The 25054-nt window shown below is 41.7% G+C and overlaps 1 protein-coding gene and 1 long non-coding RNA gene across 7 annotated transcripts in view; both read left to right on the forward strand.

Moving 5' to 3' along the window:
• Positions 1-15692, forward strand: part of LOC116950464 (ephrin type-B receptor 2-like) — a 140735-nt gene extending 125043 nt beyond the window's left edge. For 3 of the 6 annotated variants that reach the window (XM_076072932.1, XM_076072933.1, XM_076072934.1), the window contains 2 exons: positions 7691-7846; positions 9902-11134. In XM_076072932.1, the coding sequence (XP_075929047.1) occupies positions 7691-7846; positions 9902-10046 (301 nt within the window). In that variant the 3' untranslated portion in view covers positions 10047-11134. The other 3 variants (XM_032968237.2, XM_032968238.2, XM_032968241.2) reach the window with 1 other exon arrangement.
• A 5296-nt stretch (positions 15693-20988) lies between these two features.
• Positions 20989-25054, forward strand: part of LOC142930494 (uncharacterized) — a 183826-nt gene continuing 179760 nt past the window's right edge. The window contains exon 1 of the long non-coding RNA XR_012946422.1: positions 20989-23327. This is a non-coding gene — a long non-coding RNA (uncharacterized LOC142930494). The remainder of the gene's footprint in view (positions 23328-25054) is intronic.

The following is a 25054-nucleotide window of genomic DNA, read 5'->3' on the forward strand; positions in this document are numbered from 1 at the left end:
ATTTGAGGCGGCCATCTCTCCTAGCGCTCGGCTAGTTTCTTCACAAAAGTCAAGTTTATGGGAAAATGAAAACGTCTTCCAACATCATTGTGAGTAACGTTGTAAATGGAGCTGATGAAATTGGCTTGTGTGCAATAGCTTAGCGGATTCATCTTCCTTGGTTCTTTCGGTAAAGTCACGTAGAATGAGAATAAAATAATAAAATAAAATAACACAATAAAATTATCACGACGTTTCGGCCACAACAAAAGTGGCCTTATTCAGGTGAAAGGAACAAAGCTGTCGGGACGACAGAGCTTCAATGAACGCTGTTAAGATTCGTAGCTTCTTTTAAGCTGGTTTAGACAAGTGAGGCACCTTGACAAAGGGGTTTACATATCACACAGGAAAATTTAGCATTGAAATAGCTATTTCAATGCTAAATTTTATTTTATTTTATTATTTTATTCTCATTCTACGTGACTTTACCGAAAGAACCAAATAAGATGAATCCTTGCAGTCACGAAAGCTTTAAATCGAAGCTAAGCGTATTGTTATTTCGTGAGACAGTGAGGGATGATGGTGGCTATGGGGGGAATGTTTTGATCCATCAATGAATAGATCATGGATGACGATAATGATGATGAAGTCCCATTAACAAACTCAACTGCACAAGCGTATCACTCATATTTCAAGACGCTTCAGGGGGTATGGAGGCACATATCACCCGTTATTTGGTCTGAGTCTCTACAATCGATGGTAACACTTGTACCTCACAGCAAGACCATTCGGAGTTTGATTCCTGACTTGGACACCTTTCTGTCTGGAGTTTGTATACTTTCCTCCTGTACTGTACGAGTTTATTCTGAGTTGTGTGTCCTTACATAGATAAAAAAAACTGTGTAATTGGTGTTGGCCAAACATGCAAATGCAGGCTTCTCCTGAAAACGAGCCTTACGGACTCGGTGTGACGTTCCTGGGTAAATAACTAACATTTTATTTCATTACAACTCAACACGAGCCCAGAAAACAAAACGCCAATCACCAAACGCAGGGATGGGGGGGACAGAAATCCCACAAACAGCAAACCTCCGAGTTTAACATGTAGGCTTTCGCGACCAATATTATCCAAAGTCGAGGTTGTCCACCTCATGACGCTAGTTGTAATCATTGGAGAAACGTCGTACCACAATTGTAAATGTTGTGGGTTTAACTCTCCAACACACTGGTGTGCTCAACTTGTAACTAATTGGCATGTTTTTTTTTACGTGACAAACCTTACTTGTCGGCTGTGTCGGGTGGTGGCGGGTTTAACGACACATTTAAATGTTCGTGATCTAACTCAAAAACCTCTTATGGATGACCGCAGCAGCCCCCCTTCGTTCAACGCGACAGGCGGCCAGCGGTGAAGGGTTGAGAACTTGGGGGTGGGGGGTGGGCTCACTGCCCCTACCCAGGTGGGGGGGAGGGGGGGTCCCACGAGCGGGCACCTGAGGGTTTATAAACAAATAATTATTACTTTTACATAAATTAATAAGGTCTCATGTAGACGGGGGCCGCCAGATCCTTCCCACGAGCGGGCCCACGGCTGAAGACGAGCAGGAATGTGCTCCTGGAGGCGGGAGCTGGGAATTCGTGATGGCCCATCGCATTGTGAGCAAAGAACCCTTCCGCTACCTCCCCCCCCTCCCCCCGAAGTGGTCATTGAGGCATTTTTTTTGTTTTGCTCTGCAATTACCACCACTCCCCACGGAAGTCCTCAACTCACTTCAGTGGCGCGCTTGAGATTTAAACGGGCACCAAAGTAATTTGCGTTGCGAGTGCGGAAGCTGTACTTTTGCGATGCTATCTGATGGTGCGTATACCATGAGGTGGGTTTTTTCTTTCCTCGGACATCCTTCGATGTGTTCGGCGAAGCAGTTTGTCTGCTTCGCTTCGCTTAATGTGAAAAGTTTTGCACGCAATTTTTTTTTTTACATTATCCTCCGAGATTCGCGTATGATGTTTTCGCTTAACATCATACATTAAATTAAGGCATTTCCTTTCTCAAACAAGTGTCTTGCAATTCATGGATTAGCCCCAAGTCAGTGTTATGCATTCAGACATCTTCATGACAGGGGCCAAACTCTCCATTGGACATCTTCTGACTCTCCACAATGTTTGAGTCCTATTGTATTATTATTATGTTAGTTCTTCCTATCCCAGACCCATTTACAGAGGCCGCTAGGTCCATGAACTTTCAGCAGCAGGTAGTAGCAGTCCTGTACTATTGGAGGTCGTCATTGTCATCATTGTCATCATTATCATCATTATCATCCTATCTGTTGCTGATGTTTCCATGTCATTCCTCATCGCTCTTGTGCCTCCTCCACTCCATCAGACTGCCTCTGTTGGTAGTACAATATATTATGCTAATTTAATTTTAGTGTGTGTCTTCTCACCCGCATCCCGTTAATCACATGTTACTCTTTAGCCAATGTTGGCCTTGTCTTCAGCCATCCTCGATCCGAGGGTTGGCTCCACTATGGTCAATCCTTCGCCACTGACTTCCATCATCTGCTAGCCTCATTGTCTGTTCCAGCGTGAGCCTCGTCCATGCTTTGATGTTATCTTCCCATGTCATCCTTGGACTTCTTCGCGCATATGAACCGGGTATTGTGCCTTGCATAATCTGCTTTTCCAAAACAAGTAACATGTATTCGCATGACATGACCGTAGTAGGGTAGCTTTCTTGATGTTATCACCGCTGGCAATTCTGGTGCCGTCTTCTAATGGACAGGTCATCGTAGCTCGCACCTTATATTTATTTTACCACGCGACTCCCTGTCAAAGAGAGACGTGCCGCATCAGTTTACTCTCACCCAATTCTAAGTAACTAATCTGCATTTGGTTTACTACATTACTGCCAGTACTGTCAGTGTTGATTGTGTAGTTGTCATTGGCGTCATAAGTAGCACCGGGGCCTGCTCGTTCAAAGACACCGCAGTGCTAACATCGGCCCGCTCTTGACAATTCAACGCCTCGCTGCCCTCGACAGGGAGATTTGGCGCTTCGAGCCAACTTCTGCGATGCTGTTAGTTGGAAGAAGAAAAAAAAACTCACTCAATCGTTCATTGAAAATACTACATCGAATGGGAACGTGCGTGCGTCATTTGCGTGCGGTGACTGCGGTCAAAGTGATCACAGCAGCAGTGGCGCTAAACAAATGGGCGACTGACTGCTGTTGACAGTTGTCTTGAAACGAGCCGCCGCCAGTTTCTTGTTGTTGTTCGCCAGATGGTCACGGGAAGTAAGATGTTGGCCCCCGATAGTAACCTCGGCGACCGTCCTCTTATTTATTTTTGCCGCAGTTTGCGCAGAGCGACAACAGGTGCTTGCGATGATACCAAGCTGCGACGCTGGTAAATTGCTGCAACAGTTCCGATGCGATGTAGATATCACGGGTGCATCACGCTGTGCATTTATGGTTAAAAAAAAAAAACCCCAGCCTATTCTCTACTCACGTGAGCAAAGGGGGAGAGGTGGTGGTCATCTCCGTATAAGCGGTCCTTTTACTGAGACGATTCCTTATTTCCATGCTGGAGACCAGTCTCTTTGTAGGATGATCGCTGTTGATTTACCACCTAGTAGAAAGCATTGTATTCACCCCGGAGAGATAGTAACAGATACATACTACGGTAAGAGGTCCTGACAGCTTCAGGACTCCTCCATCCAGGAATGGTTTTGTCATGAGGCCGGGTTGACCCCCTTGCCAGTTCTAGAACCCATAACTTCCTGATTAAGAGCTGGGCACCCTAAACACAGTGACCCCTGGTTGGATTATATTTAGGGTAGGCAATATCATAATGCTGGCTTTTGGCTTTAGTGTTATTTGTGTTGGTGTTAGAGTATATATTCTGGTTGTTTTGGGACATTCCTGTGATCCAGCATTCCGCAAACAGGGTTAGGTAAATGGTGTTAAACTGATCAAGCGTGCCTGTGTGTGAGAAACACCTCCGGGAATTTGCAATGGCATGTATTAGGTCAAGTGGGTTTTTGTTCATTTTTTGTGTTATCCTCTCGCCGATATGGGTTTTCTCTAAGTCCTCCAGCTTCATCCTTACAGGCACAAACAAATACTAATTGGCCAAACATTCCAAGTTGCAGCCTTTGTGAGAATGAGTCTCAGGGCTCAGTTGAGGCTTCCCTGGGTAAATCGCTATTTTTATAAATGAAATTACTATTTTTCTTCATATAATCTTGCGTGGATGGAGCTTTTGCCCAGAGGTAATTATTCCATAAAATAAGGAATGCCTGTGTGGTTTTTATATTTTTATTTTCTGAAGGGATGTTATTTTAGTTTAGCTTGCCAACTACTATGCATTTTGGATTTTATTTCTCAAAAGCATTGTTAAATACTGACCACCTTCAGAAAAGTCCATGATATATATCATATCTTTAGCATGAACTTGAAATTATAACTGGTCATAACGAAAATGCTAATGAACAGTTTCAATATTCCATTATATATTCAGAATTTTTGAGGTCATTTGTTAATCGATTGGATTACATTTTATCATAATCAACACGCCACAGGCTTTGCATTTGGAAAAAAAATGTGAGTCGTAATTTTAAAGGGAGAAAAAAAACCCATATTTTTATAATTTACATTATACTGTACCTTTAACTGAGACCATAATCAACTCCGATGTGATGAAATAAATGAATTCAAGCCAATCACAATCCAGAAAAAGACACCTTCCCCACGGATTGTTGGTCGTGGGGTTATTTTACCATACTTCACCTTGTTGGTCAGCATGGGTTGGTGACGGGGTGGAGGTGAGATGCGGGGTGGGGCGGGGGGTGTTTGATGTTAGGTCAGCACTCCACCGCCACTCCACTGAGTTATACATTCCTTTAAAATGTATACATATATATGAGTACTTATCTTATGATCTAATGTACACACTGCCTTGCACTATAGCGATGTGGAATTCCCAATAGCATAGTGGGGACCACTAACAGAGATGACCACTGCCCTACCTAGTTGAGCCACTTTGGCTTTTGACTCGATGCGTACAATACCTTGACCAGGAATAGCTCACTTCGACCAAGAATTTAACTTATGTTTGCTATTTAAAATGTATGCATAAGCTAAACAAATATATAACATGTCTATGTATCTGTGCATGGAAGGTTATGGTTGCGTACTTGTTTATTTTTACTAGGCCCATGTTGCATCTTAATAGCAGAGAATGTGTGCAGCGTATTTGCAATTGAACAAAGTGCCTAGAAATTTGCCTAATTTGAGGACAGAGCCAGCTTTTGGGCTTAAACATTCAAACACTTTTGCAACCTTATATCGTTGTCCTGCACTCATCCGGCATGCTTCGGTATACTCTTTTCTAACCATTCTCTATAGGGATATTGCAAATCCCATCAGTGAAGGCTATCATGGTAACTTCCATGTCGTGCATTTAAAAGCCCCTCAAAGCAGCGCATGCGTTGATATCTTCACTCGGAGGTGTATCGCATTTACCTTTGTTATGAACGTGTTTAAAATACAGTACCGCTCAACTTACTTACGCAAACATAAAAAGACAATAACTGGAAAGTGCCCCATGTGTAAGACTTGCTGATTGTTATTTATTGTTGAACGACCTTGGAGAATTGTTTTGGCAATGTTCGTTCATTGAATGTGGTTTCACGTGTGGTCCCCTTTAAATGCTTTATGAATACGAATTGTGTTGCGGTGTATTGTCCGTTTTTGGTGAATAATATTGACAGAGCTGTCAGGGCAATGATGCATCTCTTCATCATTATCATCATCAGCAGCAGCCATGATCAATCAACAGCTGGATGAAGTCTGCCCCTATACTGTTGTGTTGCTCGTTTTTCCTCATTTGGCAAGCAAGTTTTTTTTTTACGTGGCTTATTCTTCTTGCTTCTAGCCACCTTGAGGCCAACTTTACAGGCCCTCTCTGTTAAGCTCTTCAATCCTTTTTCAATAGCCAGTTTCCATCGGTTGTTATCAATCTCTTCAGCAGATCTGAGATGGTGAATCAGCTATCCGTTTGTTTTTGCCTTTTTTTCTCTCCAAAACAACACAAATGGTTTTGTTGTGTTTGTAAAGTTTACATGAATGCCCTCGGTGGTGAGAAAACAGTTGTGGTGTTTTATTGATGACTATTAGCAGCAAACCTACTTATTTTTTTTGTTTATGAAGGAGGTTTAAATGAAAGTGTGAATTTGATAGATTTCCATGTTGCCAAATTACATTTTAATGAGTAATTACACTGTAAGATTCTAGTGGATTTTTCTCCGGGTCCTCCGATTTTCCACTCCACAATTTAGAAACGTGTTTCGAGTATTTGGCTGCTATAAATTTCCACGAGATAATCCACTTCATTGAGCTATAATTTGTGGCCATGTCTCTTCTAAAAAAATATCTATATAGCTCAGTGGTTCTTACCTGGTAAAATAAAATAATTAAGTTCAGTTCAATGTAGTATGTAGTGAAAAAATATATCAAGACGTGTACATTGTGGCGATATAAGGAGGAATGTTCTCACCAAGTGACAGTTGCCATCATTCTTCAGGCAGAATCACAGACCCAAAATAACGCGGCACAAAGTTTCTACGAAGATTATCTCTCTTTTCCATCTACTATTGTATATTGAGTTTTGTTTGAACACCAAAGCACCATTTTCGTTCGTCCCAATATCTCAAAAGTGAAAGCTAGGGCGAGAGATAAGAAGCGTGCTCAAATTCGGCAAAAAAACTCCTTTCCTCAGGAAGAAATTGAAGTTTTTTTTTTTTCCCCAACGGTCAACTGCAGTCGAAATGCACCATAGCTGACCGGGCCTGAGCTGCACTGGCTGCATCAGGGCACGACGGCGTGGCGTGGATCGCCACTATTGCGAGGGAGACCGCTGAGCAGCTGGGATGGACAGGAGGAGGAGGCATGCATTGTGCTCGAGCAATAGGGCAGTTCATTTGTATGCTCCGCGTGTGTCTCCATCCATCTCTTTTGGTATATATGCGTGTGCACCCGAGTGGGAGTTTGGAAAATGTTGTGCTCTTTAGATAAATCATATTAATGATAGAAAAAAAAACACACATCAGGTTAGCAATGTAGGTTGTCTCCGGGCTCAGACAAGCATTGAGCTTTGCTAATCATTCACGTCCGCTGTGGGAGTGGCGTAAATTTCACATTACTATGGCAAACCTCAAATACGCGAAGCACAACTCCTTTGCATCATACTTTTCCGCTTATCTCATCATGGCCCTGGGCTAAAGCGTGAGTGCAGTGGCTCGTGCATTGTGCGATGAACCCAGCTAACCGGTCGAGGATAACATCCGTGGCGAGTGATGTCTGAACCAGTCCTGGGTCTCTCCCTACGTCACCCCGCTGAATCGAATGCAAACTTACGTGAAACTTAGCTCAAGAAGAAACAGGATTTTTTTTTAAAGCATTCCCTTGACAGGGGCGAGTCTGTCAATTGGACCTTGCACCATTTTTTGCAACCATTTTCTTTTTTTTTCCTCTCTCCAGATTTATTTTTGTATCCTTCCCCGTGCCCTCGCATGCGGCTGTTCTTCATCGGGGGGTTGTGCACGCGTGACAAGTCGCTTGCGTGCGATCCCTGCCGATTTGTCCGTCGGTTCGCGTGCAAGCTGGAGCTAATGTCACGGGGGGGGGCGGGTGCGACTGATTGTCGGACGTGCGCAGGGACTCCCAGCCGCTGCTGGACCGCACCATGCCAGACTTCACCAGCTTCGCCTCGGTGGACGAGTGGCTGGATGCCATCAAGATGGGTCGCTACAAGGAAAACTTCGCTAACACAGGATTCAGTTCCTTCGACTTGGTCTCTCGCATGACGGCAGAGTGAGTACCCCTTGCGCTGTCACGTGCTCTAGCCTCCCCCCCCCACCCCCCCTCACATGCGCCACAGCTAAAGGTCCAAGCTCTGAAACGCCTCGCTGCCTCCCTGTGCATACGCAACACGAGCGGCAAACGACCGCAAGCGCCGTTCCTTTGATCGTGGTGCTGGACATCGACGCAGCGCTTAGTGCAATGGCTAGAGGTGCGTGCTTCATGCGGTGGGTCAGACGCAGCTGTGACCAGGGGGTGATGGCATTCAAGCCCACAAAGTCGCCGATGCGCGCACACAGAGAGAGAGAGACACGACTCGGATTTCCATGCCGCCTCTCCGACGCCTCTCTACGTGCTGTGAAGAAGGACGATCGCCAGAAACATTGTGTATTGTTCACTCTTTCTAGAGGCAGTGTCGTCGATGAATGCCAGCGTTTGAGTTTGGGTTCACATTGTCACCACGTGATTTGTTTCATTATAAAATGTGGTGTTGGAAGAGAGTGCCTCTTGCCTTTGTTTGTCAATATAAGCAGTGTTTTTTTTCTTGTTTTAAAGAGGTTGCAGTACGAATATCACAGGGTACCGCTTTTAACAGTAGCATGGACTTAGTTGGGAAATTAACATTTCGTTAAATTCTGTAAATATATATCTCTCTGACATGAGAGATTTTGCTCTTCATTTAAATAACTGTGGTAGTGGGATAGTTTTTTTTATAGTAAATTATTATCTTGTCTTATTCGTGTTTTTTTTAATTTTCAATTTAGAGTTACAGTAGCATTATATATCTTGAAATCCAAGTCTGTGGTCAACTCATCCTATCATCTGTAAGAGACTGGCTCTGCGACTTGAGTGGTATGCTGAGCGGTTCAAGGGAGGGGATGCCGGACGGTTCTACAAACCTTCCGATCGTAGTGATGGTGGCGATGGTGACGATGGTGAAAATCTCCAAAAAAAAACGTCACAGGTCTTGGGCCAACGCTGCGCTACCGCATTGTTTAACGTCAACCGCGAGCATGCTGCCAAAATTGTGCCAGTTAGAGACACGGTTGCAGCCCTTTAATAAACACGCTTGCAAAGATTGCCCATATGAATCAATCGCAAGTCCAAACACATTATTTAACAGTGTCAAATGATCCTTTAGGATTATAGAATTCTGTTGGGAATGCTAAACAAATAACAATCCTTTGACATGTCTATAATGTCATACAGATGTTTTTTTTCCCCCCCAATATAAATCCTGGGGGAATTTTTTTTTTACGTAACGAGATGCAGCATTCTCATTTATAATGGCAAAAAGAAGAAGATCTGGTGAGGAGTGGTGGCACAGTGTTGTGTGCACTGCGCTGTGAAGCCAGTGATCTAATATGTTACGGCTATAGTCACCCCCCCCCCCCCCCCCCCCACAATCTGCGCTGGCCAGTGTGGCAAAGTATGGTCAAATAAGAGCCATGACCAAAAGGAATGGGAATTGTAAAACATTTTTAAGTGGACTAAGTATGATCAAAGTGATTTTGATTGCCAAGTTTTCATTTAAAGTGGCTGCTATCTTTACTGACTGAGAATTTGATCAAATGTGTATGGAAATATATATGTATATGTTCACCACACCCATATGTATGTGCCTCTGTGTGTGTCCGTCTGTCGACTCAGCCTCAAATAAGCACCTGGTGCTCGCTAACAGCACTTGCCCCAACAGTCTGTGAAGTCTATGCAGGGGGGTTCATTGTCCTTGTCCATCTGTTGTGGGGAGTAGTAGTGTAGCGGTTAGCGCATAGCGCTACGAACATGACCACCCTAGTTTGATTCCCGCTCATGCCCAACACCAGTGACGATTTTCTGAACCAATCGCGGGCCTCCCCTAGGTCGACTCAGCTTCAAATGAGTACCTGGTGCGGTGTGTAAACGTAATTACAGGGGAGAACGAGGCAGACGGGTGTGGTGCCGACCACCCACCCCCTAATGTGCCGTGCCATCCTTCGTAGATGCTCGCTAAAACCATTCGCCAAAACAGTCTGTTACAGGCTATACGGGGATCTTTGTTTTTTTTTTGTCTGTCTGTGTGTGAAGTGGGTACACTGAGAAATGGAATATCAATAGAGGTAAATACAGAGCAGCAGGACAAGACGCGGGACGAAAGTGCAAGACGGAAACGATCAGACAATATCTGAGAATGAATGGCGCGGAAGAAGATGGAGAGATTGACTCTCAATAAAAATCTGTGGATGAATGAAGAGGAATAAAGGCGGAGGCAGATGGACAGACAGATGCAGTCCAAGACACACACGAAGAACTCGACATCATTGCTAGGTTTTCATATGGAATAAGCGGACATTATTCTGCTCGTGCGGATTTCTATGCGCGTAGTTGGATTCGTAGGGAATGTTGAATTGGCACCACTGGCCCAGGATTACAAACCGATATGAACAATGCCTAGTGCTCATTTGAGTATGGGTACGCATTGACTTACTGAATTACTCGAATAAATACCATTAATTTACACAGTACATGTGACCGTCTTTGTAAATGAAGACCAGAGTGTTTAGGCAGATGTCTTTCGGTGTAATACAAGACAGTTTAATGACTGTAGGGGTAATAAAAACAAAGCACTGGACATAGGCTACATCCACTGCACTTGACTCTGATCCATTACAGTCCACATCACATTCCCGTCCGTAAGCAGTGGTAAATAATGCGTGTTTCGTGCCACAGGATAAGGTGTAATGCTCATCCGTACGACATGTTTGGCGTGTTTGTTTTTTACATCACAGCAATGCATGTTGGCATGTTTTTTACATCAAAGCAACTGAAATAAATGAATAAAAAAAAACCTACTCAGATTGCATTTTAAGGGGATGGTGCTGCCGTGGTGAGGTTGTACCACACTGGACTTGCAATCCAGAAGTCGTCAGCTTCGATTGTCCCGGTGCCGTGCTTGAAACGATCGGCGAGTTTTATTTTTTTGCCAAATCACCCCACTGCCCTCTGTCCAGCCAGCAGTGGACCACCGCAGGTCGTGTGCAGTGGGTGTGAGGTGTGGGTACTGGTCACCTCTTCTAAGACCGTCTGACCAGCCTGTTAGACTCGGTCAAATACTCGCTATAGAGAGGCTCTCAAGAGCTCCCTCTAGTGGGGGCCCTTCCACCCGTTGCACCTTTACATTTTCTTTGTATAAATGTTTCAATTGTAGCTGGGAATGCTGCAAGAATTTAACCTGACTTTTTTTATTCATGTTTGGCTACCATGTCCATCTTCACGTATTAACGGTAGTCTTTTTTTTTGTCCCCCTCCCTCTGGCTGTATTTGTGTTTCTTAGGGACATCTTGAGAATAGGTGTGACCTTGGCAGGTCACCAGAAGAAGATCCTCAACAGCATCCAGATGATGAGGGCTCAGATGAACCAGATTCAAGCTGTGCAGGTCTAATGGGGCGGCTCCACTCCGGCAAAGCGGTGCTATGATGCAGAGTGAACATTCTTCCTGCCTTGTCGTCCACTATTTGCCCGGACTTGCAAAAGTCACATGTCAAAAATTGTCATTACAAACGCCGACCAAGGAGAAAAAAAAAACAAAGGCTCGAGCAGTAAAGCAAGATGATAACTTTGTGTTGTGTCGAATGGTTAGAGTGTGAACCTGGGAAGAAGGTTTCGTTGAGCTCACGAGGTTGGTTATATATATATTGGGTATAATCATGAACTCAATCAGTAATTCAATCCAATTCGCAGTCCTCCATCCCCTCCTCCTCGCCCCCCTGAATATTGTTAGTTCTGGGCCGTAAGGGAAGAAATATCACAACAATCATGAATGCGGAGTGAAGGAGTGTTGTGCACATCTCATCCGTGACTCTCCCGTGGATATTTTCTAATCTGATGTGCAAAATATAAAATTGACCTTTGTGTCGTCGAGCTCTCAAAGTATATTCCTTCATCTGTGAAGATGAGTTTGATGGTTTCTGATAGGCACTAGACCTTGATGTTGAAGGCTGGGATTAAGTATGTGCAGGGAAAGAATCTGTTGAACTGGGTCATTGAATTAAAGTTTGCTTCCAGAAAGAGGCCTTGCCTTTAATTCTTAAGTCACCGACTTTGGAAAAATGCATCACAAGTTAAAAGGTTAATCAAAACGGCTACGCCGATACCTTCATATTGAAGGTTGTGCGTGGAAGTGGGGTTTTTCTTGCTTTTATTTTAGCTCTCGTGTGAATTGCTCTTAAGTTATATGAAGTTTTTTTTTTCTTGATGATGGTGATATAGATTTGGCTTCTTTATACCAATGTACCCAACCTTGTTTTTTTTTACACTTCAGAAATGTAACTACCCCTTGGTCACAAACACACAGCAAGTAACGATCACTCATTAATAAATGCACCAAATATATCACTGCAGCCCTGTTAATTTTCATTTTGTGCCATGATCAACGCTACCTATAATACAAAATGACACGATGTATTATTCAAAAGGAAATTTTCAAGGAAACATATAATTCAAAGGAACTATGAGTGGATTTAAAATATATATTTTAATTTTCAGATCATTAATCACCCTCGTGAAATGTAATGATATTTTATTATAATTGTGGCTAATGCGTCCAAGTGGTGTGTGGCTTGAGTGTTGTTCCACGGTCTGGTTTTTAGTTTCTCGACCACTGCCGTGAATCGCAAACGGTTGTGTGGCCGCCGCCGCACGGCTTAATTTTCCCGGCATGCGCACGGCAAGTTTGATCACATTGCGACCGTGTGCGGTAATCCTCGGCTCCGATAATGAATCGCAAACGAGCACTGCCGCCGCATGCACCATTGAGATGTGGATAATTGGCACGAGCAGCCTTGGCAGGTGCCAGCATGCTGTGTGTAGGTGGCCAATGGCTTCTTTTTAACTAATAAAAGCATTTTACATTAACGGTCGTGGATGATAAAAGTGCTCCCTCCTCCTTAGTCAGAAACTGACGTGTATAAACGGTATCACTTTGGTGTACTCTGTTAATCTCAACCCGTGTTATGTTCTTGCCTCTGAGAGTACTGATTGCCTTCAGGCACAGCCGTATTCTCTGCATGTTTAAATTGATTCCGGACCGTTACAGCAAAGCAGATTTTTTTTCTTAATCCGGTAATGCCCATGCTAATGTTGCGAAATAAATCTTTGTTTTTAGCCATGTACCACAAAGAAGTTAGAAGGACAAACATGCCCCCTTTTAAAATGCACTGTGAAATGTAGAATGAATCGCAGCATTCTCCATACAATATCTCAGTTTTGTGTGGGTAATTCTGTGGACATTTGGGAAGGGGTAAAATAAATTGGTCACTGTGGTTGGTGTACCACCGCTATGCTCGATTGTTTTTCGCGATGAAGTTGTAACACGAGTTGTTTTTGTCATTGAATTCTTAAATTGTTTTGTGTACACTTGAACACATCTGCTATTGGTCACAAGAACAAAGGGGACACATTGAAATTAGCTTGGATGTCTCGATTTAAATCCCACTGTTTTGGCTTTAATTGTGCAATTCACGCTTGATTTGTAGATGGTTCTCACATTTATGTTGCTCTCTTTGTGCTGTGTATCACCACTGGTTTTCAATGTGTGCTTCACGCTCACAATTATCTTTATTTACCGATGCTATTGCTGACAACCTTGATGTGTACCGAGCTGTGTCAGATGCTTAAACTGTTGTTGGTATTTTCTCACCATGGGGTTTTTTTCGTTGCACATTATTTGAACTGAAATATTCAGCATACACTAGTCGCATCTGAGTTCAATTTCAAATGTATAACTTTTTTATTGACCACTCGTTTATTTTTTATTTCACGAAAAAAAAAACCGATATGCTAATAGAATATGACTGCTTTAAAGAGTGATTTCAAAAGGGGCTTTTTGGATGAGACTTTGTTTCTAACTTTAATATTGCAATATGAAAATGGCTTTAAAGGCTTTTTTGACAATAAGGAGTATATTATCCTAACACTGTTTAATGCCTTTACATTACAGACCTTGACATTTGTGGAGCAGTTATTACATTAGATATGAATGGTGGCAAGCACACATGCACTCACACATGCAGATCCCACATACGTATTCCTATTATCGCCCACACTATAGAAACTTAGGTTAATTTTCAATGAAGTAAAGAATGATACCCATGCTGTTAATGACTAAAAAGGTACACTCAAACATTGTGAAACTCTGGCCACATTTAACACAAAGAATTCCATCCATAAATGTAAATGTTCATGCAATCAAATTAAGTATTCTTATACGTCGCTTATATATTTTTATAATTAGTTAATGACACAATCAGCATAGGGAGTTGTTTGGGAAGTTGAGGCTGCCTTCAAAAATACGGGGTCTAATCTGATTTTGTAATTGTGCAATTGCCACCCAAGTCTCACCCCTAATGTGGGTCTCATGATGCCCTAATGGTGTCATTCTTTTATGAATGAGTTTTTAAGGAAACAGATCTTATATTAGATATTGCAGAACTGCCAAATGAAATATTTCAATCAACGATATGTAGACTTACATTTTTAAGACACTGCAGTTTCTAACACTAAATAGGACATAACAGGAAAATACCTGTTATCTGCCACCCTATTATCCATGACTCTTATTATCCGTGGCAGGCAGTGGGTCTGGTTTAAAAAAAAAAAAAACAATTATCCATAACACTGTTCTGCATATTCACTTAATACAACAAAATGGTTAAGTGAAGTCAAATCGCGGATAATAGGATCTGCAAAAGTGGTCCCCCACATCACGGATAAGAGGAGTCCCTCTTTAAATGCACATTTCCATTTATTAAAATAAAAAATAAACTTCACATGATGATATTATATATGATAGGATACTAGGCAAGTTAATTGGAAAACTGGGGCGAATTCTTATTTTTTTTCAATTATTATAATTGTTGAGTGTGACATTTGGCAGTGGTAGAGTTTGCGAGCTTGGTAGGACTCTGTGGCCTTGAGAGGACTGAGTGTGATTTATTTAGCACTAAAAACCTTAGCAATAGCCGTTTATCAGGGATTTCTGACGGAGAATATTAAACAAAAAGCGGAAAGAATAGTCGTTCCATTGCCCAGATTTTCCTGTTTGGTTCTAAAGTATTCACTTTTCCCTGAAAAGTTCATTTATAATAGGTTTTGCTTATTTCACACAGTTAAACTTCGCTATCATTAAGTATACATACTTGGGCTTGTTTTGGCAAGTTGATTCGAGCATGTTTTATAGAAACACTAACGTGTATATAATTTTCGTTGACTGATGTGTATTTTAAAAAATTACTTTTTTTTTATCAAAGTTGGAAATAAATGACTGCATGCCACTTTTGAGATTAAAATGCTGACAACACTTTGAAAATAACTGCTCCTACAAATTAGTCTACGGAGAGAGTTTGATTATTTACCAGTTACTTTGCAACATCCAACACTGATGGTTATTATTGGACTGCGATGTCTTCATTCAATGCTTTTCAATTCAAAGCATTCTGCTGTAGCTTATGTAGATATAAAGCATTTTTTTTTTACATAGGAGTAGAAAGTTCGATGGAGACTTTAACATGTTTCAAGAATTTATGTACATTTTGTATTTTAAGAGGTTTTGTTTTCCTTTTTTCTTCTTTTCATCGTTTTGTATAAGTAATAGCAAATTGATGAATTGTACATACAAGTGAGTTGCAGGCTATTGGAGGCAGACAAGTTAAGATGTTTCGACTTATTTTTGTCTTCCAATTGTTGTACCCTGCCATTTCTTTGCACAGTTTTCCGAATTGTCGTTTGCAATTTGTATTTATAAATACTGAAAGTATTCTTGGAAACTGTAGAAATAATGTCGAATACCTTTTTACAAATAAACAAAACAAAAATACCGAACTCTTCTGTCCTCTTGCTTTTTGCAAGACTACAAAAACAAACAAACAAAAAATCGCTTGGCTCAATCCGACTGTGGGATTTGTGACAGATTCTTCGCTCTCCGCTGCGTTTGCGGGCGGTGCGGTGCGGTGTTCACCCTGGCGTCCCGCCATTTGCTTCCCGTTCTGGGAGCTTCTACAAGGGACTGAGCTAAAACGTCGCACGTCCTGCCAAACGCCACGCGCACACACGCGGCTACGATCCGACGCCACCTCGGAGACCTACGCGGGATTCTAAACCTCGGATTAGCACGGTTGGCTGCGTGCGGTTTGCGCCAACGAAGTTCAACATACGTACAGCACAATGGCAAAAGCCTACCCAATAGATTTTAGCCTGACGACGTCTGTGAGTAGATTATAGAACAACAATTATCCGTCCCCTTTACCTCTCTCCTACCGCCGTCGCCACCAGCGTTCTTCATTGCAAGGCCCACTGGCCGCTGGCGGCCCCTAGTGGCGTTTAGCTGGGCCCCTTATAATACACAACACGTGAAACACCCCCCCCCCCCATCATCATCCTGCTGTCAAACGACCAGTGGTTTAAAATGTGTGGCGGCCCTCACACTGATGAAGTCTTATCGTCAAAAGTGCCCCCCCCCCCGCCCTCCCCCACTGCTCGACGCTCGTTTTTGATCTGTGCTCCTGCATCAAGCAAGGCCTTCTGTCGAAGACAGAAGTCACCTTTTACTGCGTGGGATAAAATGTTTATCATATTGATGGTTAAATTTCGATTTAAAGCTTTCGTGACTGCAAGGATTCATCTTCTTTGGTTCTTTCGGTAAAGCCACGTAGAATGAGAATAAAATAATAAATTGATAAAATAAAATAACACAATAAAATTCTCACGACGTTTCGGCCACAAGGGACGAGACTGTCTGGAGGACAGCGCTGGAGCGAACACAGCCAAGCTCAGACCGCGACCTTTAAACTGTGTGAGAAGAAACAGAGCGCCTTGACAAAGGAATTAGCATTGAATTTAGCATTGAAATAGCTGAGTGATTAGCTTGTGACTGGTCACAGAAATGTCTATGCTTAGCTATTTCAATGCTAAATTCTCCTGTTTGATTTGTACTAGGTGCCTCTGTAGATGTGTAGGCTTTGACTTTAACATAACTATTTCTATGACCAGTCACAAGCTAATCCCTCAGGAGAATTTAGCATTGAAATAACTGAGGGATTAGCTTGTGACTGGTCATAGAAATAGTTATGTTAAAGTCAAAGCCTACACATCTACAGAGGCACCTAGTACAAATCAAACAGGAGAATTTAGCATTGAAAAAACTGTTTGATTTGTACTAGGTGCCTCTGTGGATGTGTAGGCTTTGACTTTAACATAGCCATTTCTGTGACCAGTCACAAGCTAATCACTCAGCTATTTCAATGCTAATTCCTTTGTCAAGGCGCTCTGTTTCTTCTCACACAGCTTAAAGGTCGCGGTCTGAGCTTGGCTGTGTTCATTCCAGCGCTGTCCTCCAGACAGTCTCGTCCCTTCACCTGATGAAGGCCGCTTGTGTTGTGGCCGAAGCGTCGTGAGAATTTTATTGTGTTATTTTATTTTATCAATTTATTATTTCATTCTCATTCTACGTGACTTTACCGAAAGAACCAAAGAATAATATTGATGGTATTGTTTAATGATTTTTTTTTTATTGTTGTTCGACATGTAAAGCCCTTAGCCATTCCACTGCTGTATGAAGGCCTCCCTATTGCATGTGGATCATGGAGGGTATAAAAGCCATTTAAGTCAGGGGTTAGATACCTTAGCATTTGATCGAGTTGTCTGTTTGATTGCACAATTTAAGCTCCTTTTGAATATGCTCAACACATCTAGACGATTCCGTGCAGTCTAGTAATATGTTTCGTGTCTTTTCCTGCGATGGTTGTGTCAGTGTATGTCATGCTAAACTGCTTGAGTTGGGCAGTGTGAATCTTTATGCACATTCACTGGTCTACGTCATACCTAAGCAATAATGATTTATATATATACATCGGTGCGTTGTTTTACATACGCAACTCGTGCAAATTTGATTTAAACAACACATTTTTACGACTTAGGTGGGAGCAAGGAAATTTACCTGTTTTTTGTAAAGTATAAACTTTGTTTTAGTGTTGTTTAAAGCTAGCATAAAAAATATTGACTACACAATTTGCCCCAGGTAGTGTTTTCAAAAGTAGTTTATGTAGGGACAATCCGTGGCGTATCGTGCGTTATAAAAAAAAAAAGTTATTCAGGGGCTGACAATTGAGATATTTCAGCACAAAAACAAATATGGTACTGGTTTTTCATTGTACTTCATTAATGTAATAAGTGCCATTTATTCAGCTTACAGTTGTTGGGGGAAATTTACAGGTTTAATAAAACTGCATACTTTTTTCCAAAATAACGTATCATCCTTGCCAACAAAATGCAACGGTAAAGAATCTTCATATTGTTATGAATAACTGCATTTTGTAAGCAGTAGATTTATTTTTGACAAATCTTATCCAATCACAGACGGTTATAATTGGCACAGAGTGTAAAAATATCGTAAATCACCATAAAAAATACCACTCATAGATCCATCAAATATTAACTATTCCTTTTGGGAAAGCGGTTAGCCACCCAACTTTAAAATGTCCATCATTTGAAAAATAATACGAATTTATCTTCTACTACTCACTGTAAATCCAGTGACTCACTTTGGTTTGCAAAGTTTGTATATATATTTTTTTTAAATATATATAATGATGAGACAGTGTTGACATAGATTTACGTGATAATCACATGACGCGGGGCGTTGTGGGGTGAGTTCGCGAGAATGCACACGAGGGGTTATTTTCCAAGTGGCCAGCATTAATCTCCTACTTTGCTGGCAATTCAAACTCGTCTCGCTTCTCTCAAGCAACATATTTTACGCTGAACTTTCTTGGAAATATCAAGGGGAAACATTTCCAAGTGTGCAACAGTTTGTCTTCTTGTCCAGCGTGTAAAAAGAAAAGAAAAGAGAATGCTGAGTGTATCGTAAAAAAAAAGAAATATATATATATTTTAAAATGGTAAAGGCGATACTGAATGATGGGAGTTGAAGGGAAACAGGAAATTTCTTGACCGACAATGCCGCGTGTAATATATTCCAGTCCTCCCTTGCTCGCTCTTTGCTGCTCATATTAGACCCCTTATTAACAGTTTCCATAGGCAGTTTAGTTGAACGATGTTCGCTTTCCACTCTTGCAGCGAAACGCATGCATTGCCGTGGGCAGATGATCAATTGCGAGGTGCACGGTCATGTGAAGTGAAAGGCAACGGGTGGCTGATGGGGTCGTCTGTCGATAGCGTGTAAGGGTTTCACGGAATAACGTCGACGGTTCAAATTTATTGCGGGGTTCACTCAACCCATCATCCCCAAGGTGTCGGGAAAATAGTAAACACATTGTGCGGCTGCATCGCTGGGCGGAAACGTATCAGGCATCGTCATTTTGAGAGGATGGCACCTTACTCTTTGGTTCTATTGGGTAAAGTCACGTAGGTAAAAAAATTAAATAACAAAAATCACGACGTTTCGGCCACAACACAAGCGGCCTTCATCAGGTGAAGGGACGAGACTGTCTGGAGGACAGCGCTGGAGTGAAAAAGCCACGCTCAGATCACGACCTTTAAGCTGTGTGAGAAGAAACAGAGCGCCTTGACAAAGGAATTAGCATATAATTTAGCATTGAAATGGCTCATTGAAATAGCTAAGTTAAAGTATACACATCCGCAGAGGCACCCCTTAACAAAGGAATTAGCATAGAATTTAGCATTGAAATAGCTGAGTGATTAGCTTGTAACTGGTCACAGAAATAGCTATGTTAAAGTCAGAGCATATACATTCACCGAGGCACCTAGTACAAATCAAACAGGAGAATTTAGCGAAACACAACCACGCTCTCAGACCGCGGACCTTTTTTTTGTTATTTTATTTTTTTACCTACGTGACTTTACCCAATAGAACCAAAGAGTATGGATCCCAGCAGTCACGAAAGCTCTAAATCTAGAAAGGATGGCACCAGCCATGGGCATGGTGACTTCCATTCATAATACTCAAGACCAAGCATTGGGTGTCATGAAATGCTTGCTTGATTGATCATACTTTGTTTTAATTCAGCATTGATATCAAATTGACACACGTGGATCGACAATGGCTAATGGCGATCCAAATGACTTCATAGTTGTGTTCAGATCACATTGTAACGTATATTCAAATGCCAATATTAAACATTCTACAAACATAAAACTTTTGTGTTTACATGTGCATGTGTTTATAGGTAAGATGAACACAAAGTGTTTCTTTTCAATGTTAATTGATTAGGAAACTAGAGGATCTGCTTAATTAAATGGCATTTTACTTATTTGCTTGGCTCATTGTTTTAGATTGGAACGTTTGGAAAATTTGCTGTAAACAATGGACAATTAACGAAATAGTAATTTCTGTTGTGGATTGTATTACACATTAAATGTAACCCTTTCCTAATATCAGACAGCAAAACCATTCGAATGTGTTTGTGTTTTAACGCAAGTATTTATTTAAATTATCGCCAATTTGATTAATTTTAAGATACCATCCTACGTAATCCAAACCCACGCAAAGCGTACAAGAAATAACCAAATGTGAAATAAAGCTATTACAGTATTTACGTGTTTAAATAGAGTCCGCATGCACTGCACAGCCACTGGTGTTGTATGCACCCCTTATGCAACGTACAAACTCAGAACATTTAACGTCAAAACAATATACGATCCCCTTTTCCGATGTTAATCTTTTGGAAGTATTTCTTTTAATGTTTTTTTCATGCCCTTAATTTTTTTGTTATTCCATCTCCTTCCTACCTTTTCCTCTTTCTCCCTTTACCGTGGAGATGAGTGGAATGGGACTCGAGTTCTGGCAAATGCTTTAACGCAGTCAAACTTAAAAGGGATCCCCTGTGAGAGTGCCGAGCTCACATGGCAGTGTCAAGCGCCGACTTTCTCCGCTGTCCAGCGCCGTAGCCAAAGCAAACAGCGAGCTCAGTTGCCTGGACCCTGCCCACATCCCCCCCCTCCCTCGTCTCCCCCCCACCTCCCTCGTCTCCCCCCCACCTCCCTCGTCTCCCCCCCACCTCCCTCGTCTCCCCCCCCCACCTCCCTCGTCCCCCCCCCACCTCCCTCGTCTCCCTCCCACCCTCCCCATACTTCAGCTTCCACCCAACTCCTGTTCCCGGGCACCACCGACCCAACTAGCTCCGTGCGGATTGTGGAAGTGGTTCACGCCGGCTTAAGGGTCGGGGACAAAGTCACGTGAGCCACCGGGGCCACACAAAACAATTGTAGGCCAGAAGGCCACACTGCACACCGCCAGGGCCTACTCTCATCCTCCTTAACTGATACCCACTGTTCTGTGGCCACGATGGAAGCGGTGAGAACAACCGATTCAGTTGTTTGCGCCCAAAATCCTGTATTTCAGCATCGCGTTCATTACTCAACCGGTGGGAAAAGTGCCATCCCAACATCTGCCTGTTAATTGGATAAGGAGCGTTAAGTCTTGGGAACACAAGACCACGCTTTCTGGGTCAGTGGCTTGAAACCTGGTTCTGGGAGACTGGGTTTTGGCCACTTTTGTGAATTAAAGCTTATTTTATTCATTTTGGTGACATCATCGGAAGACTTACATTGCTCATCCGGTGACTTTTCTGTGCTTGGTTAAATCGCTTTGCTCTGATTGTTGAAAAATGATGTCTTTGGCATGTGAACAAGACCTATTAGCAGTTTATATATAGAATGTAATCCATGTGTAGATACCTCACTCATTTCTAATGAACCTCTTCTCGACACGTAATTGAATACTGTGAAAGCGATGGCTCTATATCTTCGAGGGGGGAGTGTTGAAATATTTCATAAGCACAATGAGATTAGTGGGAGACACGCAGAGGCTTTTCATTTGAATTTTTTTTTCTCTCTATAATATCTCCATCTTATTTTAGTGGGGTATCTATAAATTAATCACCCTGCACGGGATACCGAAATAACTCGTGAGAGCTATGATGTGATTTTATTTCACTATGACCAGCGCATTCAGATGGCCACTTCGACCAGTGAAATCCATCGTTGTGTTTATGTCCCTTGAACTAAAAGGACATTAACACGGGCAGCATCTGGTTTCCGATTGGCTGGGATGGCCACGCGAGCTGTCTCTTCATGTGCCCAAAGCACATGCTGAAACCTGGTCTCCTCGAACTGTTTTTTTTTTTGAACGCACAGAGTAACTCCGTGGTCTTGCAACATTGCGGACTTGTCTGGGGAATGTTTGAGATGTAAAGATGGTCTGTGTTTTGACCGGTGGTGCCTGGAGCTTTTATAGTTAATTATTTAAATTATAAATACAAAAGCAGAACACATGAAAGGTTTAAGAACACAAAACCGTGTTTATATGCCACTAAAAATGTTATCCAAGGGAAAGCTGCTGCACAAACCAAATTTGATGTGGCTAGAAAATAGACTTTTGTAGCCGGTTGCTCAACAGCTTCATTTGTTTCAGAGATTTGACAGACTATTTGGACTTGCACCGCATCTAGATACACGAACATCCCTGATGTTGGCGATGTTCTTGCAGTGTATATTAATATGAACCCTCAACATCATCACGCTGTGCAAAATGTGATGTTCCCATTGTTCATGTTCTACAGGTACGAGATTATGGCAAACAACTGTACTCCGTTGAATTATTTAAGTTGATAATCGTGAATTACTGCGATGCAAACTTCACCAGGAGTTGGCTTGTCGAGTATTATGCATATTAATGAATATCATCATATAAATAAAAAAAACTGTGTTCACCAGACAAGTTATCTTACTTATAGGGTACTTGTCAGCCGCTAAATGCTGCTATTATATGTATCATCCAACAGTCATTATCCAATGGTAAGATTGGGTCCTGCCATAGGAATGTGCAATTTCCACCACTGGCTCAAGGAAAGCAAGGAAGATGGACATCCCCCCTGCCCCCGCTTCCAATGGAGCAGAAATATGTTTTGTTTGACTGTGGTATATTATTTAAAAGTGCTATTGTTACATGTGCTTTCAATTCCAATGTCTCTTTCCTGTTACGAGGCTTTGGTTTGGCTCTTTGAGCTATTATTCCCTCCGTACATTGCTAAACATTTATTACAGTGCTCCGATACAAATTGCAACCACACTGTTTCAATACAAAAGATGCCTTTTAATTCTGTATCGGAGAAGTCAAACCTGCCCTGTGACATTCTGAGCCAAGGACAATATGGGGTACTGTGCCACTCTGAGAGGGAGAGCCGCGTTGCGCTAATTCACTGCAGTTATTAAACAAAATAATATTTATGTCCTAGAGTAATGAAATCGAAGTCATTAAGGAATAAAGCATGCATTTTACAGTGAACAAAGTAACGTCGCTAAGCAAATTTTGTTGTTGTTTTGTTTAAATAATTTATGTTCATTCAAAGCTAAGCATTTTAAGGGGAATTAAACTCAACAGTGGGTTGTGCAGTCCGTCTGCTGCTGTGAAATCTTGAATGAGTGGAGTTAAATTCTTCAACAACGTGGATGGATGTAAGGAAGATGCTCGCAGTGAAGGTGAGCGAAGCTTCGGTTTTTTGTTTAAGTTTGTATCACCCTGTTGGCTTGTTTTCGCGTAATCTCGATCGGGGCTCGTGGTGTTTGCCAGTTGCAGATCAAGGTTGTGTAACGTTGAAACGGTTTCATCGAACATAAGTGTAGCGTCGGGCATTGCGAGGTATGAAAGTGTGAACGTTACCTGTTGCTACTGACGTTCAAACACAAATGACATTTTTACACTTTTGTGAACTGATACTTTTTTTTTAAATGACTGAAATATAAACACATCGTACAACATGATTTATACATTTATCACCACATCAAAATAGTTCCTTCGCTGTAGCTTTGTAGACCATAAAACTATTAAAATAAGAAAAAAAGTGTAAAATTGTATAACTTCAGTTTGACTTTGTTTATTATCACGATAGTCATGCAAAGTGTCATAAATTGTGCTTATCGTGAAACCATGTGGTTGGAAACAGGAGGGAATGATTTATTCAATGAAAATAGCTGAAAAACAAACTAATCTAATACACTTGGCAGAGCGAATTGTGATGTGGATATGCAATGTTGCTGTTGGTTCCAATCTGTGCACGCGCGTGCTTCTTTGCTATGTTTAAACCACAATGCATTCAGTTGGAAATGAGGCTTTTTGGTTCGTAATAAACGCTTGTTTCTTTGTATTGTTGATGTTTTTACGAATTGTATTCGCTCACAATTCCCCAGATAAAATTGTTCCATAGTTTTAATATAAAACATATATCGTGCAACAACAATGTTGCATTGTTGTTCTGTGTAAATTAGAATCACTCGTAACTTCAGTACCGTGTTTTCGCTTGTTTTTTTAATGGTTAGCAAGCACCAGTCAAATTAAGTATGCACCTGATGTATACATGAATATTTTCCTGTATTTGTATGTGTACATAATTCATATTTCTTTGCTGGTGTTCGTTTTGTTGACGCGTAGACATATTTATAATTAACTTGTGTGCATGTAAGCTTATCACTGAGTCTTGTGACTCCTTTTTAGTAGGGTTCTGTATTTATTGCAAGTTATTTTAATGTTTTTTTTTTACGTGGAGAACTTGGAGAAAATAAATCATGCTGGAAGAGGGAAACAATGCTCCAAAAATCCACGATTGTACTGGCAACTCCTAGCCACCTTCCCCTTCATTTGTTGAGACATTAATTATTAAATTGTGTATTACAGACGGATATTCTTCGGGTATTTCGGTAAAGTCACGGAGATGGTTCAACGAAAATTGTTTTTTTTGTTATTTTCCTTGAACCTATCTATGTGACTTTACCGAAAGACCCAAAGAATATGAATTCCTGCAGTCACGAAAGCTTTAAGTCAATATTTTACAGATGGATATATCCACAATGGGTGTTTTTGGGTTAGATCGCGTACATTTTTGTTTACGTGACCAACCTTACTCATCGGCTGTGCTGGGTAATGTTGGTTCTAACAACCCACAGCCAATACGATCTAACCAACAACAAAAACTCTTATTGATAATATTGGTCGTGAAAGCCTACGTGATATATGCATATAGGTTGCCCAGGCGTAATTATTATCACACTGGACTTGCAATGCTGAGATCGCTGATTACATTTTCTGGCACAGCATTTGAACAATAGGGGCAAGTTCCTTCAGCCCACGCCCCGTCTTTGTCTACCCAGCAGTATAAATGGGTGTAGCACAGAAAGTCGAGCAACAGGTCACTTTTAGTTGGGCAATGTGT

The sequence above is a fragment of the Petromyzon marinus genome, chromosome 39 (assembly GCF_048934315.1).
Source record: "Petromyzon marinus isolate PM22_M1 ecotype Great Lakes invasive population chromosome 39, UKy_Petmar_22M1.pri1.0, whole genome shotgun sequence".
In the NCBI taxonomy this organism is placed as follows: Eukaryota; Metazoa; Chordata; class Hyperoartia; order Petromyzontiformes; family Petromyzontidae; genus Petromyzon; species Petromyzon marinus.